The sequence below is a fragment of the Scatophagus argus genome, chromosome 12 (assembly GCF_020382885.2).
Source record: "Scatophagus argus isolate fScaArg1 chromosome 12, fScaArg1.pri, whole genome shotgun sequence".
Taxonomy (NCBI): Eukaryota; Metazoa; Chordata; class Actinopteri; family Scatophagidae; genus Scatophagus; species Scatophagus argus.
In genome coordinates, this window is record NC_058504.1 from 17337897 (window position 1) to 17352983 (window position 15087).

At 40.2% G+C, this 15087-nt stretch overlaps 2 protein-coding genes across 2 annotated transcripts; both read right to left on the reverse strand.

Annotated features, from left to right (window-relative positions):
• Positions 1–207: 207 nt before the first annotated feature.
• lonrf1 (LON peptidase N-terminal domain and ring finger 1) lies at positions 208–11202 on the reverse strand. The gene is made up of 12 exons (XM_046406741.1): positions 10358–11202; positions 8932–9050; positions 8158–8280; positions 7452–7640; positions 7204–7330; positions 6961–7036; positions 6611–6725; positions 5662–5783; positions 5354–5512; positions 4204–4366; positions 3937–4086; positions 208–2875 (listed from the first exon to the last, which is right to left on the reverse strand). The coding sequence occupies exons 1-12, from the start codon at positions 10653–10655 to the stop codon at positions 2726–2728; spliced, it is 1791 nt and encodes a 596-aa protein (XP_046262697.1). The 5' UTR covers positions 10656–11202; the 3' UTR covers positions 208–2725.
• A 1154-nt stretch (positions 11203–12356) lies between these two features.
• Positions 12357–14304, reverse strand: med7 (mediator complex subunit 7). Its single transcript, XM_046407001.1, has 2 exons — positions 14153–14304; positions 12357–13334 (listed from the first exon to the last, which is right to left on the reverse strand). The coding sequence occupies exon 2, from the start codon at positions 13323–13325 to the stop codon at positions 12561–12563; it is 765 nt and encodes a 254-aa protein (XP_046262957.1). The 5' UTR covers positions 13326–13334; positions 14153–14304; the 3' UTR covers positions 12357–12560.
• Positions 14305–15087: the final 783 nt, after the last annotated feature.

Below are 15087 nucleotides of genomic sequence, written 5' to 3' on the forward strand. Positions count from 1 at the left end.
TGCAAATTGTTCTAGCTGTGTCCAAGAACATTTTCTGATAGCCCATTTATACGGTACTAAGGCTAATGGACATCAGCCAGGGTACGAAGGGGCAAGAGCTGCAGTCTAAATCAGATGAAAAATCATGACTGTGCACTGCAATGCATTAGCAGCAGCAAAGTCAAACCTGTTAAAGATGATAGGCTAATTAAAAAATTGGATCAAAAATACAGGGGTGCAATCATTTATTTAACATTTAATCATGAAGTAAATCACACTCATGAAGAAATGTTTTAAACAGAATATTATTCAATGAAAGATGGCATCTTTTATTAATACAAGTGACACACAAATGTAGATGATTTGAGAAAGAGGAAACATGTGAGCTGAGCATAAGAAAATAAGAATAATAATTTGCACAAAAAATGTTGGTCTCCTCTGACAAAAAGTAGAACAGGGGAGTGAAAATCACCTCAGCGGTATTGTACCATGTGTTTATCACACAGGCTTATGAGGCAGGTCAAAAATTCTACAAGAATCTCAGTCCCTTTTTGTTGTGTTAACTGAGCTTTAATCATGCCTGAAGAAAACCACCTTTATGATGCATGTTTCAGTAAAACCAATACTACTAGCTTTGGAGACATGCTGTAAAAAACTGGCACATTCAAGTCTTTGACTCCAAATTCAATCCCAGATGGCATTAAAAAAAAAAAAAAAAAACACAAACAAAACAGAAAAAAACAAACTTCACAATACTAACAGACCCCAATGACCCATTTTAAGAAATGAAAACAGTGTTTTTTCCCCTCAAGTAAAGGGTTAGTTCCCATGTCGGAGTTCAGTGCCTATTAATCAGGTGACCAGTGCAGTCCCATTATCCATCAGTCCATAAATTTGTCCTTTAGTGGGACTTGTTTGCGCATAAGGAGTGTCATCCTTATCCCTTTAATTCTAAGCTTTACCTACAGCATCAACATCTGCTTTGTATTTTGCCGGATTAATTGTCAGTGTTTAACGATATGTTCGCCATGAAGACATGGTAGTTCACCGTCCACCAAATAAAAGGCATGAGGGTTGAAAACTTAAGTAAAGATTAACTTGAGAGTCCATGACATACATAAAGACAGCAACTATTTAGCTAACCACTTCCATATCACACAAAACATACAAGTGTCTATGGCACATTTATCAAAGTAGAAAAACAATTCACAAGCTCTTTTGTTTCACCCAGTTAAGCCCGTATTTGTTAGCAAATTTAACTATATGTGACATTGCAGCTTCAACATTCCATGGAATGTAGTACTATATATATCATTAAAAATCAATGGCAAAAATCATACAGTCCCTCCCCAGTTTTGTGTTGAGACTCTATGATTTGCAGGTCTTCTGGTGAGCTGGCCCAGGCTCTCAAAGGCACTAAGACTGGTGGTATACAGGCCAGAGAGAGAGAGAGAGAGAGAGGAGGGAGAGAGAGAGAGAGACACATTAGGGGCCAGGCATAGGTGATGCGACCCACAGAGAGGCACCACGGGGGAAGGGGGGTCTTAGCACTGATCAGGTGCTAGCTTCAGTATTTTACAGTTTGTCCCCTGCAACAAATGTAGATGTCGTCTGGGCTGATGCTTCACTGCACCTCGAGGGAGTGGACGAGACCACGCCACGCCATGTGTAATTCCACTGGCAAAAAATGACTCCGTATTTACAGATGACGCACATTGTTAAGTGCTGCATCCCCACCCGGCCATCAACATGCATGGTCACACAGGGTTCATGTGTAATACAAAGCTACCATTCACTGACTGCATCTCATCATTGTCAGAATTTCACAGAAGACTTTTTCCCACTAGATGATAACAAACAGCATCCAGAGACAGCAACAAATCCTAAAAAGGCTGCCATTCCATGTGACACTACAAATTATTACTGCAATATTTACTAATATTAAGGTTTTCCCTAAGGTTATTAAATGGTATAAAATGAGCCATAGTCAACAACTGCTAAGGCCAACAGACGCAACTGAAATGTAAGCACTGCAAGAGGTGCCCTTCAGCAAAATCCAAACAACTCAGAAATTATTATCTGCAACTCATGAACTTTAATCCTCTGGTGTGCATAGTCCTGGCAGATTCTCTACAAACTATGTGTGCTTTTAATATTTTTAATATTTTTTTGTTCTCAATCCAAGCTAAGCTATGTTAATGCACAGTCTGATTTGAATAGGATATTCATGATAGTACAGTATAGTGCTAACTTGGCTGATACTGATGAATGTTCTTCATGTGTAAAACTGAATGTAGTGAATAGTGACCCCTAGTGCCTAATTTCAGCAATATAATAGGGTAAATGAACTGACTCAGCTAAATATTAGGTTACCACATTTGATGAACCTACAAGAGAAGCATCTTTGGTCGACTCTGTTTTGAATCTACTCTGAAACCTTGAATTTCCAGGGAAGAAAATGGTGAAAGAAAGATACCATATGCAAACTCAAACAGCAAAAAGCCAACTCTGCACAACTGCAACAAATCATTCACTAAATCTTTCTGCTAGTGATCAGATGATTTGGCCTAAAGGTGTGATTTTTATAGTGTGTGATTGTGTGATTTAGTCTCTCCCACATTATTCAATCCAAAAAATCAAACATCTGTGGTCTCTGTGGATTTCACTCCTTTCATAAATGTGTCCAAATGTGTGCAAGATTGGACTCTCAGCAAGGTGTGGCCACAATACCACTAGGCCGTGAGGTCTAACTCTGAGAAAAGTACTCGAGGACGAGGCGGAGGTGTCCCAGGCGGTCTTTGAGTGAGGTCAGGGACAGGACAGTGGTTTGATAGGCAGGGTCCAGCTGGAGGACAGACAGCAGCCACCAGCACCAAGCTGGACCATTGCACGAGGCCTAGAAAATATATACAAAGGATTAGAAAAGAAACATATACGGTACTTCTTAATTCCCTCATTTGATATTCCCTTGCTCCTCGACTTGAACTGGGGGTTCAAGTAAGTCTTTTTACGGGTTGACACAACCCTTATTTGACATCAGTAACCGACTGGATGCTGCAGCTGATCGGACTGATGCATCACAGCATCATTGGAGTTTCATCCCCGAAGTGAACCTAATAATGTGCAGCGATAACTGTGTGCCTTTATTAGTATTAGCAAAGTGTATGTGTGCAGAGACAAACTCTTACATATTTCATACATATTTCTAAACATATTTCCTTATGTTTCTTTATGCATCCTCAGCAGGAGGAACTAATGCAAGGAAAAGAAGCAAGAAAAGGAAATGTGGACGCACTTTGAGAGAATCAGTATGTAACTTTGACATAACTTTGTTTTCACTTGACATTACTGCTACTCATTTTCAAGCATGCTGTAATGTTTTGGAGTTCTACATTATATCTTTCTCACCTTCCAATTAGCCCGTATTTTCATTTATTCCTATGAAACTTTATCCCTATGAACAGAATGTGTTTTTATTGTTGTGTAAGTTAATATTACCAGTGTGCACATCTGCACTGCATTAGCATGAAGTGAATTTAGAAACAAGAGTGTACAGTATCTGCTCTGTGAAGAATGAATTATCAAAAGCTAGTCTGAAATTTCTGCAAGTTCAGAGTAGTAATTTTATATTATTTCAAATTCTATACTGAACTTAACAGACAAATGGTGCATACATAAAACAAAATTAAAAAAACACTCAAAAACAATGCCAGGCTTTGGTTCGCAGGCTTGTTTCATATTTGGTGTACATTATTTATAGCAGAATGAAACATGTTGATCAGCAACCACATATGTTTGATGATGGTGGAAACAAAGGCATAATTTAATAAAATAAATAAATAATTTTTGTGATGTGTCTATGGTCAAGGGGGAAACATTATTTCACTGGTGGACAGCATGACTGCTGTCCTGGACACTGTTAAACAAATGTCTTGTAATAAAGTTTAAGACCCCCACCTGAATGTTTTCTTCCTTATCTGGCATGGTACCATACTGTCTGTTGATCTGCTCTCGAATGCGGCTGCCGAGGCGCTGGTACCAGTCCTGAGCCTGCTGGTAAACACTGTCATGGAGATGCTGCAAGAGCTCCAGCTCACGACCATCAACCTGAGAGGGAGAAGGCACAGACAAGAAAAATGTGAGAGAGGATGTCCAGTGATCAAGTACTTATAATATTTCCAGTGTGTGTTATTGTTTTGCTATAGTTTGTGTTCTCACTCTGACCTTTAGGTCCTCCAGGTATTCTATGTCAGCGGTGTGGTAACCATCTCTCTGGCCTCTCTTAAGCACCCTGAATCTGCTGCCACCTACTGTGTCCACGTAGGATCGTCCATCAGGCAGCAGCTCCAGAGTGAGGATCTCCAAAATGCAGCCATAGTCGGCAAACCTGAGGCACATAAGGTGAAACCATGAGAGTCTTAAATGTAAACACCCTTATTCATCGTTTAGTGTGATTTTTGCTCTATTAGCCAAAACAAAAGTAGTTTTATATTCATTGTAGTGCAAAGAAGAGAACTCATTCTGAGGCCAAAAGGGATGCTACACCAATGCTAGGCAGTGTTACTGCTCCCCAGGTACTGACTTTGATAAAATTAAAGAACTAATCATTTTTGCTTTTTTTGTTTTTAATCTAAAAGCAATTACCTCATCTTGATATAAGCTCAGCCAAGTGTCTTGTCATATCTATTCAATGGGAACTAATACCAAAATTTTAAACCCTCAGTGTTGCAAATAAGGCAGACTTTGGCAAAATTTCTAAACTTCCATAATTATTAATAAAATTAATAAACTTCCATAATGACAAGTGAATTTCCCCACTGCGGGATCAATAAAGTTCATCTTATCTTATCTTAATCAATAATGAGCTGCAGAAACAAAATGTTTCAATACAACATTATTTTGCACTTAATTGGCATATTTTAATCATATTTCAGGTAATGGAGATTGTCGATTAATATTATGGGAAATTCTATACCACCACAAATTACAGAGGCTGGAGACAAATATCTAATGTGGAATGAAACTGCACAGCAGAGCCGTGCCAGACTGATGACCATGCCGCCATTTCCAACCCACTCAGGGTTACACATGACTGATGGTGGTGCTGCATTGCCGTCAATCCCATCAGGCTCTGCCGACCCTGCTGTGAGCTTTGCAGTTAGCGAAATGTCAAACACGATCCCTCCATGTCTGAGCAGCCTGGTCAGAATAACCCTTAACACCTGTGTAATCAGCCTTTACCTCAACTTGTCCAAAACTGGATATAATTTTTTACCACTTACCGTATGTTAGCACATTATGAAGAACCAAAATTTACAATTTCCAAATAGGCAAGTTGCTTTGGATAACTGAAAAAAGACTGTAAATTCCTTACCCCTTCCCATGCTCATAGCTGCACATTCCAAACTTCTTGGTGCCAGTCTCCATGCAGCGACGCATCATCAGCCGATATCGAGGCTCAAAGATGTGGAGAGGGCAGGGCACTCCAGGGTAGGCCACCGTGCAAACAAATATAGGGATGTCCTTAGTAAGACTACAAAGCAAGAGACAGAAAAGGGACAAGTGAAGACAAATAAAATGGAGATGGGGAGACGAAAATAAGGGAGAAAATTCTGAGACTATGGCGCGATTTGAGTTTCTACAGTAAATCACAAGAGCAGTTTGTGTGAGGCAGGTGCCTACTTGGAGAGTTCTGCCATCTCAGCGTCATGGACCTGTTTCCTCTCAGCCAGCTGTGAGGGAAAAAGTCGGTTCATGATGTCCTGAAGCATAACAGTGGGATTGTACTTCCTGTTTTTAAAGTACTGGAAAGAAAAAAATGAGAGTGTGTTATAAAAACAGCATTATGACACTCAATAATATTCATTAACATATAATTTAAATGATTCATTAAACAATTCACTGTACTGCAACAAAGACAAAACATGAACATTAAAATTTGTGCTTTGCACTTGTGGATATGCAATTAAGATTTATTAATTTTCTATTTTAATCATTGTATGCACAAAACTGGCAGCAGTGTTTATCATTTCCCACAACCTGGTGCCAATAATAAAGCACTAAAAAATTCATCAGCTTTTAATGTAGATACACTATAGACAAAAGTACTGGGGGCACCTGACCATCATACCAACGGGACTTTACTGACACTGTATTCTAAATACAGAGCTTTGCAGCTATAACAGCTTCCATTCCTCTGGGAAGGCTTTCCATAGTGAGGTCAGACACTGATGTTGGACCAAAAGGCCTGGCTCGCAGTCTCCGTTCCAGTTCATCCCAAAGGTTTTGGATGAGGTTGAGTTCAGGACTCTGTGTGGGCCAGTCAAGTTCTTCAACACCAAACTCACCCAACCATGTCTTTATGAACTTTACTTTGTGCACTGGGTCACAGTCAGGCTGGAATAGAAAAGGGCCTTCCCCAAAATGAAAGTTGGCAGCATAGCATTGTCCAAAATGTCTTTAGCAAGCTCTAGCATTAAGATTTCCCTTCACTGGAAGTCAGGGGCCGAGCCCAACCCCTGATAAACAGCCCCATTCCAATACTTTTGTTTATATAATGGCATCCAGGCATCCAGCATTTTCTTCTATTAGGTTGAAAATATATGTATGAAAGTTCAGTTGGTGGTTCTACCTCTTGTAGTGGCTGTTTGCAGAGTGGACAGCGAAGGTTGTGGTCCAGGCTCCTCTCTATGCAGTTTTTACAGAATGTGTGGCCACAGGGGGTAGTGACTGGCTCAAAAAACAACCTTCAGAGGACAGAGAAAAGACATAAGCTTTAATTAAAACCACCCAGCTAAGGAAGGTTATACTTTCTATTAGTGCTGAGGCTGTACATCTGTGGCGTGTTTGTGTACATGCTGCATGTGTGATAAACATTAATCATGGACAGAGGAGGGCGAGAACAGATTCAGTCTGTTACATGACTACAGTACACGAGGTACAATGCATTATTGATTACAATAAGTACTCCAGCACACTGACCTAATGCAGAGAGGGCATTCAAAGTCTGACACAGTGAGAACACTCAGAGTTTTTTCTCTGCACTTATTGCTTTCACCTAAGAGAGAAAGAGACAGGAGACAAAACACAGTCACTTTTAAACTCTGCAACGCCCTATTTAGCACACAATTTCAAACCACCTGGTCAATGCCATGTTAAAGCTGTCTGTAGTGACAAATACGATTCATGATGAGAACAAGACAATGAAGATGTACACGTGCGCACCCCTGCCGTTCCCATCGTCCTTCCTCATCATCATCTCCTCGTCCTCTTCGGCACCAGGGAGGAAGGAAACAGCTTGGCAGAGTCTGAGACAGCATTCAGTGCCTGAGTCACGCTTCACCTTCGAGTCCTAAACACAGTTTTATCAGTCAGGCTTATCGTGTATTTGCATTCAAACTCACCCACAACCCAAGCACTGAAGTGCACAGAAGAGCAGCAAACATTCTCCTCACTGAGCGTGCAGAGCTTACCTGGTGTGTCTCTCTCCTCCGTTTCCCATCTCCCTCATCCTCATGTGGATACTTGAGGCTCTCAGGATGAGCTGGGCCCTGAGAGTCACTCAGACTTTTAATGGGGAAGGGTTCTTTCAGGTACTCAGACACCACTTGCAAGATGCAGGACACCTCGTCCGGCACTGTCATGCCCTCTGCCTCCAGGATCTGCCATTTAAAACCACGTCATGATACAAATGAGTCTCATAAAGGTCTGAAGATAAATGCATTTGTTTTAATCAGTGCTGTTAATTAAAATATAATGAAGAGAGTGATTAAAGAAACATGGTCGAAATTTGAAAGAAAATATTAAACTTAATATGGATGTCAACATTGGACATCTTTTTCATGTGATATTCTTCTTAACTATTCTATAAATTTACAATTTACTTATTGCTCAACTCAAAGATCAGTAGTATAGTTTATACATAGTGTGTGCAGGTCTGTTTCCAGAGCTGGAGAGCAATTTGTTTATACTGCAGCTTTAAGTTCATTAAGTCCAAAGTCTTTCAACATTTTACTTCAGTCTACAGCTCACCATCCTGCTGTTTTTGCAGAAAGACAAAACATACATTATTTTATACAAATGCTACCTTTGCCATTTTACCAACATCTTCCAATTAAGGTTTTGGGGTAAACTTGCTTTAAATTACCATCTGATTAGTGGTCGATAAGATAAACAAACCTTCTTGATCTGGCTCTTTGCAGGAACAAAATCAGCTTGTAGATTGAGGCAATGATGGAACTGGATGAGGGCTTCTGTCTGCTGACCCATTTCCAGGAGTACATTCCCTTTACGAAAGAAGCCCTGCAACAGAGTAGTGAAATCAGCACATCACTGACTGCGTGAGTGAGCAACACGTCTAAAGTGTCTCACGGCAGAGAAGATAAAATTCTGCGCAATATCATCAACAGGTTTATCTGAATTATGTTGTAATGACATTGTGACATTTTCTTGTGAAAATGTGAAACTCGTAATCATGTTTTGCTAGCAGTTACATGTTTCATTTGTGGAATTTGTAAGTGATATCACACATCTCTTAAAATAAAATAAAACTATGCAGTGATTATATGTGGTGGACATTTCTGCCATTGCAGAGAGCCACCACCCACTGGCACGGAGTGATTAATTATGACATAAGTAGCTGTTTGCATAACTTTGAGAATGATGAATAAATTAAAGCATTTTTAAAAAATCAACCTAAAGGGGTCAGCAAAGCACAATACAACAGAATAAAAACAGGAGCTTTTCTTTGCAGTTACGTGTGCCATTACACGCATGTTACAAAACCAACCAATGAAGTGCATGTTGGGGTAAATGCAACAGAGAAGTGCACAGAGGTGAAGTGAAGCGAAGTGAAATGGAAATTCTAAATTTGGCATTGTTGACGAATGACTGTGCAGAGAAGGACACAATACAAAGGAGACATATTGTGTTTTGCCAGTGCACATCTCTCACCTCAGCCCAGTTAGGACGAAAACAGCAGAGGTAATCAAGGTCTGTCAGAGCATCAGAAAAATGCAGAAGTCCGCAGTAAGCTTCAGCTCTGCACATCCTCAGACTCTGATCATCTGGAACTAAGGATGCATAACAAAGACAAAAAAGGGGGGAGAGTGAGAAAAATGGAGAAAGCAAGGGGATATATTTTCACACATTCCTACAAACACACATTCAACATGTAATCATGTCCCATTCCAATACTGGCTACATGTAAGATTTAACTTTTATGTTTTAAACCTACTGATTTCTACTAGAACCACCAAGTAAAACGTTTCAAATGCTGCCTTTTACACCAGATCATGCATGTGCACCATGAACACATTCTGAATAAGAAATAAACACGGCAAGGTAAGGTACAACCTCAAATCGCCAATAGCAAAAGAAACACTGACATGTGCCAGGAGATCATTGCACAAGAACCAGGAGAGCTTGAGCAAGGGGTGCAGCATTATTTAACATGGACTTGCAGAGATGGCAAACATGTAAGAACTTCAGTGGTACACTTACTCACATAAGCACAAACAGTTTATCTAGTCAGCCTACTGACTAGATAAACTTATCTAGGGCAAAAGTTGTCCCTTAAACTTCCTTGTGGCTGCAGAAAATAAGGTCAATTGCACATACAAAGACTAATGCAGAGGCTCAATGAGTGCACAGATAAGATCCATTTACAGGGGTGTTTCCAGGATTTCAAGGCATTAGTTGTGAGAAAAGTACATAACATCCTCTTAACAATTCCCTGCTTTTCCATCCATTGTTAGTTTGCTGAAATGTATAGTCTTGCTCTAAAAATAGAAATTGCCTGAACCTGTGCCCAATATTTTTCTTCCAAACAACAGCTGCTGTTTCTGCTATAATTAATTTGTATACTGTGTGTAACTGACATGGACAGAAGGGAAATATCAGAGCAGACTAATTCAGCATAACTTTGCAATGCCTTTTTTTTGTTATGCTGACCCTGACACTACTTTATATGCACACAGAGAAAACAAAACTATTTTCAGGAAAGACGAAATAGCATCTGGAGACTGATTATCGACCAAGTTATACATTCAGGTCATTAACAGCCTTAGTGGATATCATGTATTCCATGATCTGTGCTTCAGACAGTTTTCTCTCCTTTCTGTCATCATACCTTCTGTATCTCACCACGGGCATATTGTAACTGTATTCTGAGAAGCAGAATGACATGCACCATCAGGATCATCGCATCACCGGGCCAAAAAGTGTGAGCAGTGCGTAAAAGTGTGAATCCAAGTCGTCTGTGTCTTTACTGAAGCCTGATCTTAGGAGCAGACCAGTGGGCACCTTGCACACTGAACCAAAGTATACATCCAAACAGACGTGTGCACCATGTCTGCAGCCGTCTTGCTTCATAACTTACCTAAGTCGAGCCGCTCATTTGCGATGCGTAAAGCTTCTGTGAACTCGCTGGCTTTGAGCTTCTCCAGCATATGGCACATCATCTTTGTCTCGACGGGGCAGCACTTTTCAACGACACTGATGAGCAAAACGTTGTTTTTCATGCTTTTAACCTCTCTTTGTTTTAACCTCTCCTTGCACAGCGGGCATTTGGACGGGAGGCAACCGCCTAAGCATCTCCTGCAGAACGTGTGGCCGCACGACATGGTCACCGGCTCGCACATGAGGAAGAGACAGAGCGGACACTCCAGCAGATCCATGATGACTGGGTTATGTCACTAGAACAGCGGCCTCACGGAAAGAAGTGTCGCTTTGTCGTCAAAGCAACGAGGACGGCAGAGCTCTTCTTGAGTAATGGTATTGCATGAAGCATTTAAATAACACACTGACAGCTAGCGACACAGTTAATGTCCCTTCTTTGATAACACCTGATCGAACCCGACCGATTTCTGTCTTGTCAAACCGATGTTACTTCTAATTTAGCTCTCAAGTGCTCACCTAACAAATTTTCCTTTTCGTATAAAATTTATCCGTTGACTTTATCATTTTTTTAGCCATAACTTAGTCTTTGGTTTGGGACATATAACGTCTTCCCTTTTGGCTGAATAAAAAAAAAAAACTTCTGAGTTCCGAGTTCAATGCGACGTCTTCTCCACAGCTCCAAAGTCCGTGAACCGCGACATCAACGGCGACAGAATATTTATGCATTAATAGCCTTGAAAGTGGTCCGTGTCCGCATTTAACTCCCGCAAGGAAGTCTTCACAGCCACAAAGCTGGGTTACTGTGACACCATTACGTTACATAAATAAAGACCACGTGACGCAGCAGCGTGCAAACCGATTGGATAAAAGGATGTCTTTCCGCCCTGTTGTGAAACCCAAGGATGCCGAGTTTCATAACATAATTCCTGCGACAAAGGGATGATTTTTTTCTTTATTCGGTGTAATTAAAAAACGGGGCGGGGTGGCTGAATAGATTGGCACGCGCGTCTAGTCACTGGAGTAATAATATTTTAAATGAAGAGTGCATGGAATGGAAATCACCCCATCACAGTGAGGAGTATCCCAGCAGAAGACGCTAACAGCCAGGGGGTGGGGTGGCAGGACAGTAACAAGAAAAATCTTTGATTACATAGCCCGAAAAGACATGTGCAATTGTACATTTTGTAATGCTTTAAAGTTATGTTATCAAGGAGACTTCAGTTGCTTTTAATTTTTATGTTTTCTGTTTTGTGTTTTTTTAGGTATAGTAGATTATGCCAAATGGACTTTTGCTGCAGAGTAGCTCCCTGGTGCAACAGATCTCTGTATCTCTGTTACACAAAACAGTGCATGTCAAGTGGTCCCTGTCCCACAGAGGCCAACCTGGGTAGTTAAATGAGGCTGGAACCCGTGACACTGCTTAGATTCACATTATAACCTGTATATAAACAAAGTGACACATTCTTTGATTATTTTTCTCTAATCGGTTGACATACATGCACACAACCAGGTGAAACTGCCTGTTGTCAACAGTATACCCACTATTTTTCAGCAGTGAAATTAATCCCCCAAGGATCTGGTGCCACATTGCCATAACAAAGTTAGGAGATGGAGGAGATGAAGGAGATGTCTTGCTTTCAAGAGCTGACATTAAACAAGTACTGCTGCTGCAAGAAAATGTTACACAAACAAGGCAATAAAACACTAGTTTGTGCTAAGTGCTTTTTGTGAAAGCTAAGGTGAAAGGGCTCGAGGGAGGGGGAATGACTGTAAAAGAAATCCAGTCTGTACATAATGACCGTTTAGTAAGCAGTAGGCAAGTTACAGTGACAGAATGCATGGTGGACATAACAGAGTGTCTACACATTTAATGGATGCAAATACATTAAATTCTCTGTGATTTCATGTGGTTTCCTAACAAAACGCTGACAGGTTTAAGGAACATTTCTGTGCTATTGGGACAGAACTGCACTCCTACAGCAAGTGGAAAGTACTTTATTGGTTTCATTACAAAACTGAAAGTTAACACCCAAGTTACTCTGTATAATATTTACATTCTTAACATCTTCACAGGAACTTAGCATTTACATGATAATTTTTACATAAAATACCATTCAATTCCAGATTATGACTTAAAGCCAAGTGAAAACACAGCAACTGATGTAATACTTCTCAACAGAAAATTAAGCAATTTCATCAATAATACTGCACATGGCAGCATCTTTGTCCCATATTTTGTCCCTCTTTGACGGAGGGACACTCTTGTCCTGGTGACCTGCTGCCATACAGCTGGCGCCTGCTTCCTCTACATCCATTGGTTCAGTTTTCAGCCTGGGGGCCTGCCCAGAGGAACAACCAACACTAGATACTGCTGACACACTCCTTGTCCCGTCACCAGCAACATCAGGACCCTCCATCTGTGGTAAGTCATCAGGTAAGGAGGCAAGGCACCCTTGGATCATCTCCACCACCCTTTCCAGATGTTTCTGGAACCTCTCAGCCGTCTCTAGCCTCTGTCTCTTCTGCACCTCCATCATCACCCTCAGTGTCTCCCTTGCTTGATGAGGCCTGTATTCATTTATCAGGTGGTGCAAATGAACAAACAGAAGCTTTAAATCCTCCAGCTTCTCTTCTCGCTTTATACTCCCCGGGCTCTTGATAAGGATGTCCAGCAGGTCCAGAAAGTTCACGAGAATGGACATGTTGAGCTTTTTAAGCTCCCGTTTGTGGTCAAACTGCATAGGATGTAGCCTCTCAATGCCTTGGCTCTCCAAAGGCCGGATGATGAGGTCATCACACTGGAACTGGTTGCCAAACATCATGTAGCTATCTCTGATGGGTGGAGGTGGTTTAGGAGCCAGGCCCTTGCGGATGTTTTCATCTGTGTATTCTTTGATGTACTGCATAGGTGGAGGAGGCAGAGCACTAACCTGCTGTGGTTCACCCATGATGCTGACCTGAAACGGTGACATAAAATCTAAAATCAGCCCGTTTTCCTTCCCCAAGCAATTCACATGTTATTCAGTGTTATGTTATACAGTAACAGAATAGTTGGTCTTTTACATAAACGTAGCAATGCTGTTCCACAAAATGCTGTATTACAAGTATTTAACACGCTGCATGTACAGCAAAATGTGAAGTATCAAGAGTAGTCATGACAAGGAACGGCCACGTTCAGACTATTGTCGAGGGGGAAAAAAGCATTTCTGCAGTAATACATGAGTAAGCTTAATTTTTATTATTGTGGTTCGTGTGGTTGTTAACTTCATGTTCTCCTGAGTATTTTAATTCCCAACGACGAGATATGTTTCACGTGATTCTCTTGTGTCTCGTGTGTAAAAATATTAATCTGCAAGTTTACTTGGAACTACAGATGTCCCAGAAAATACAATGAAGTCAGAAGTATAAAATCTGTCATTTAAATGTGGAGTAAAATGTGTCCAGTGAAAAGATTTTATCGTAAGTATGCACGAACCAATTTGGCCTATTTCACAAAACGGGTGAGGGCTAATGTAATAATCATTAATTCACTGTAACGGCTACCTGCCAGAACAATTTAGGAGGAGATACCTTCATTTACTATTTAACGTGTAGCGTATAGTTTCCGTGCACAACAAAGCGTACACTTTAAGAGACAAATGCAGCTAACAATTTTAGCTATGTAGCTAGCGGTTGTTTTATTTGTGCTAACCTCTACTAACTAGATAGCTTTACGTCGGTACCAAAAACTAACTTCACAAAATAGGAAAAATACAGCAATGGTACTTCTACAAACCTCTATAATGTGTCCTCGGTTGTTCAATGTAGACCTAAAAATAAAATATTGCAACGATAACTCAAACAATTACTCCTAGCTCATGACTAAACTAGCTTCCTTCCAGAAACTGACGAACATGACGTTATTTCACATCGTAATTCCATTGGCTGAGCTGTACTCGTGACAATTTTTGGTTATGCGGATTGGACAAAAATACCAGCTCCTTGGAACCATGGTGAATAGTTTTCTCATGATTTCAATGATGCGGTATTAGATAAAAGATAGCTTAATTCTTGGAACTATATTGTGGTAGCGATACCACGAACCTACAGTAACGTTAATGTATAACGCCTATCTTAGATGTTTCATTTTTTAGCTTATCTCTAGATAAAACTGCCTACTTGTGTAAAAAAATCAATAAGAATAATATTAATAGTAATAACACAGAAATTAGCTGAATAAAATCTACTGGACATTGCCTGTTTATTTTTGAATCCTCAAATGTTGCCTTTCTCAGTCCGCTGCATTACATAATAGAACTCAGTGACTTGTGAGATAAAACTTTCCACTGTTTAAAATCTTGAAATAAATAATAGAAATAAATAGATTATTATTATTATTATTGCCTGTACTAAATATAAACTTTTTTTAATCCCAGTTGTGATTTTATGACATTGTTTTTCATTACCTTCAGAGAAAAATGACTAAACATTTTAATCCAGAATAAATTGTTTCCTGAAGGTTGTGCTACAGCATCCATTTCAATCTGCCATTGTTTTGGAGGATGAATTGTTATAGCTTTTAACTCTCTCACGTTTTAAAATTATACTGAGGTCAACACTACAAGTTAACAAATTACTTTGCCCCTGCGTCACGTTTAAACAGCTCTAATGTAGCTTGAAACTGGGTAGGCAACATTGTTGTATAATATAGCCCAAACAACATCAGCACAA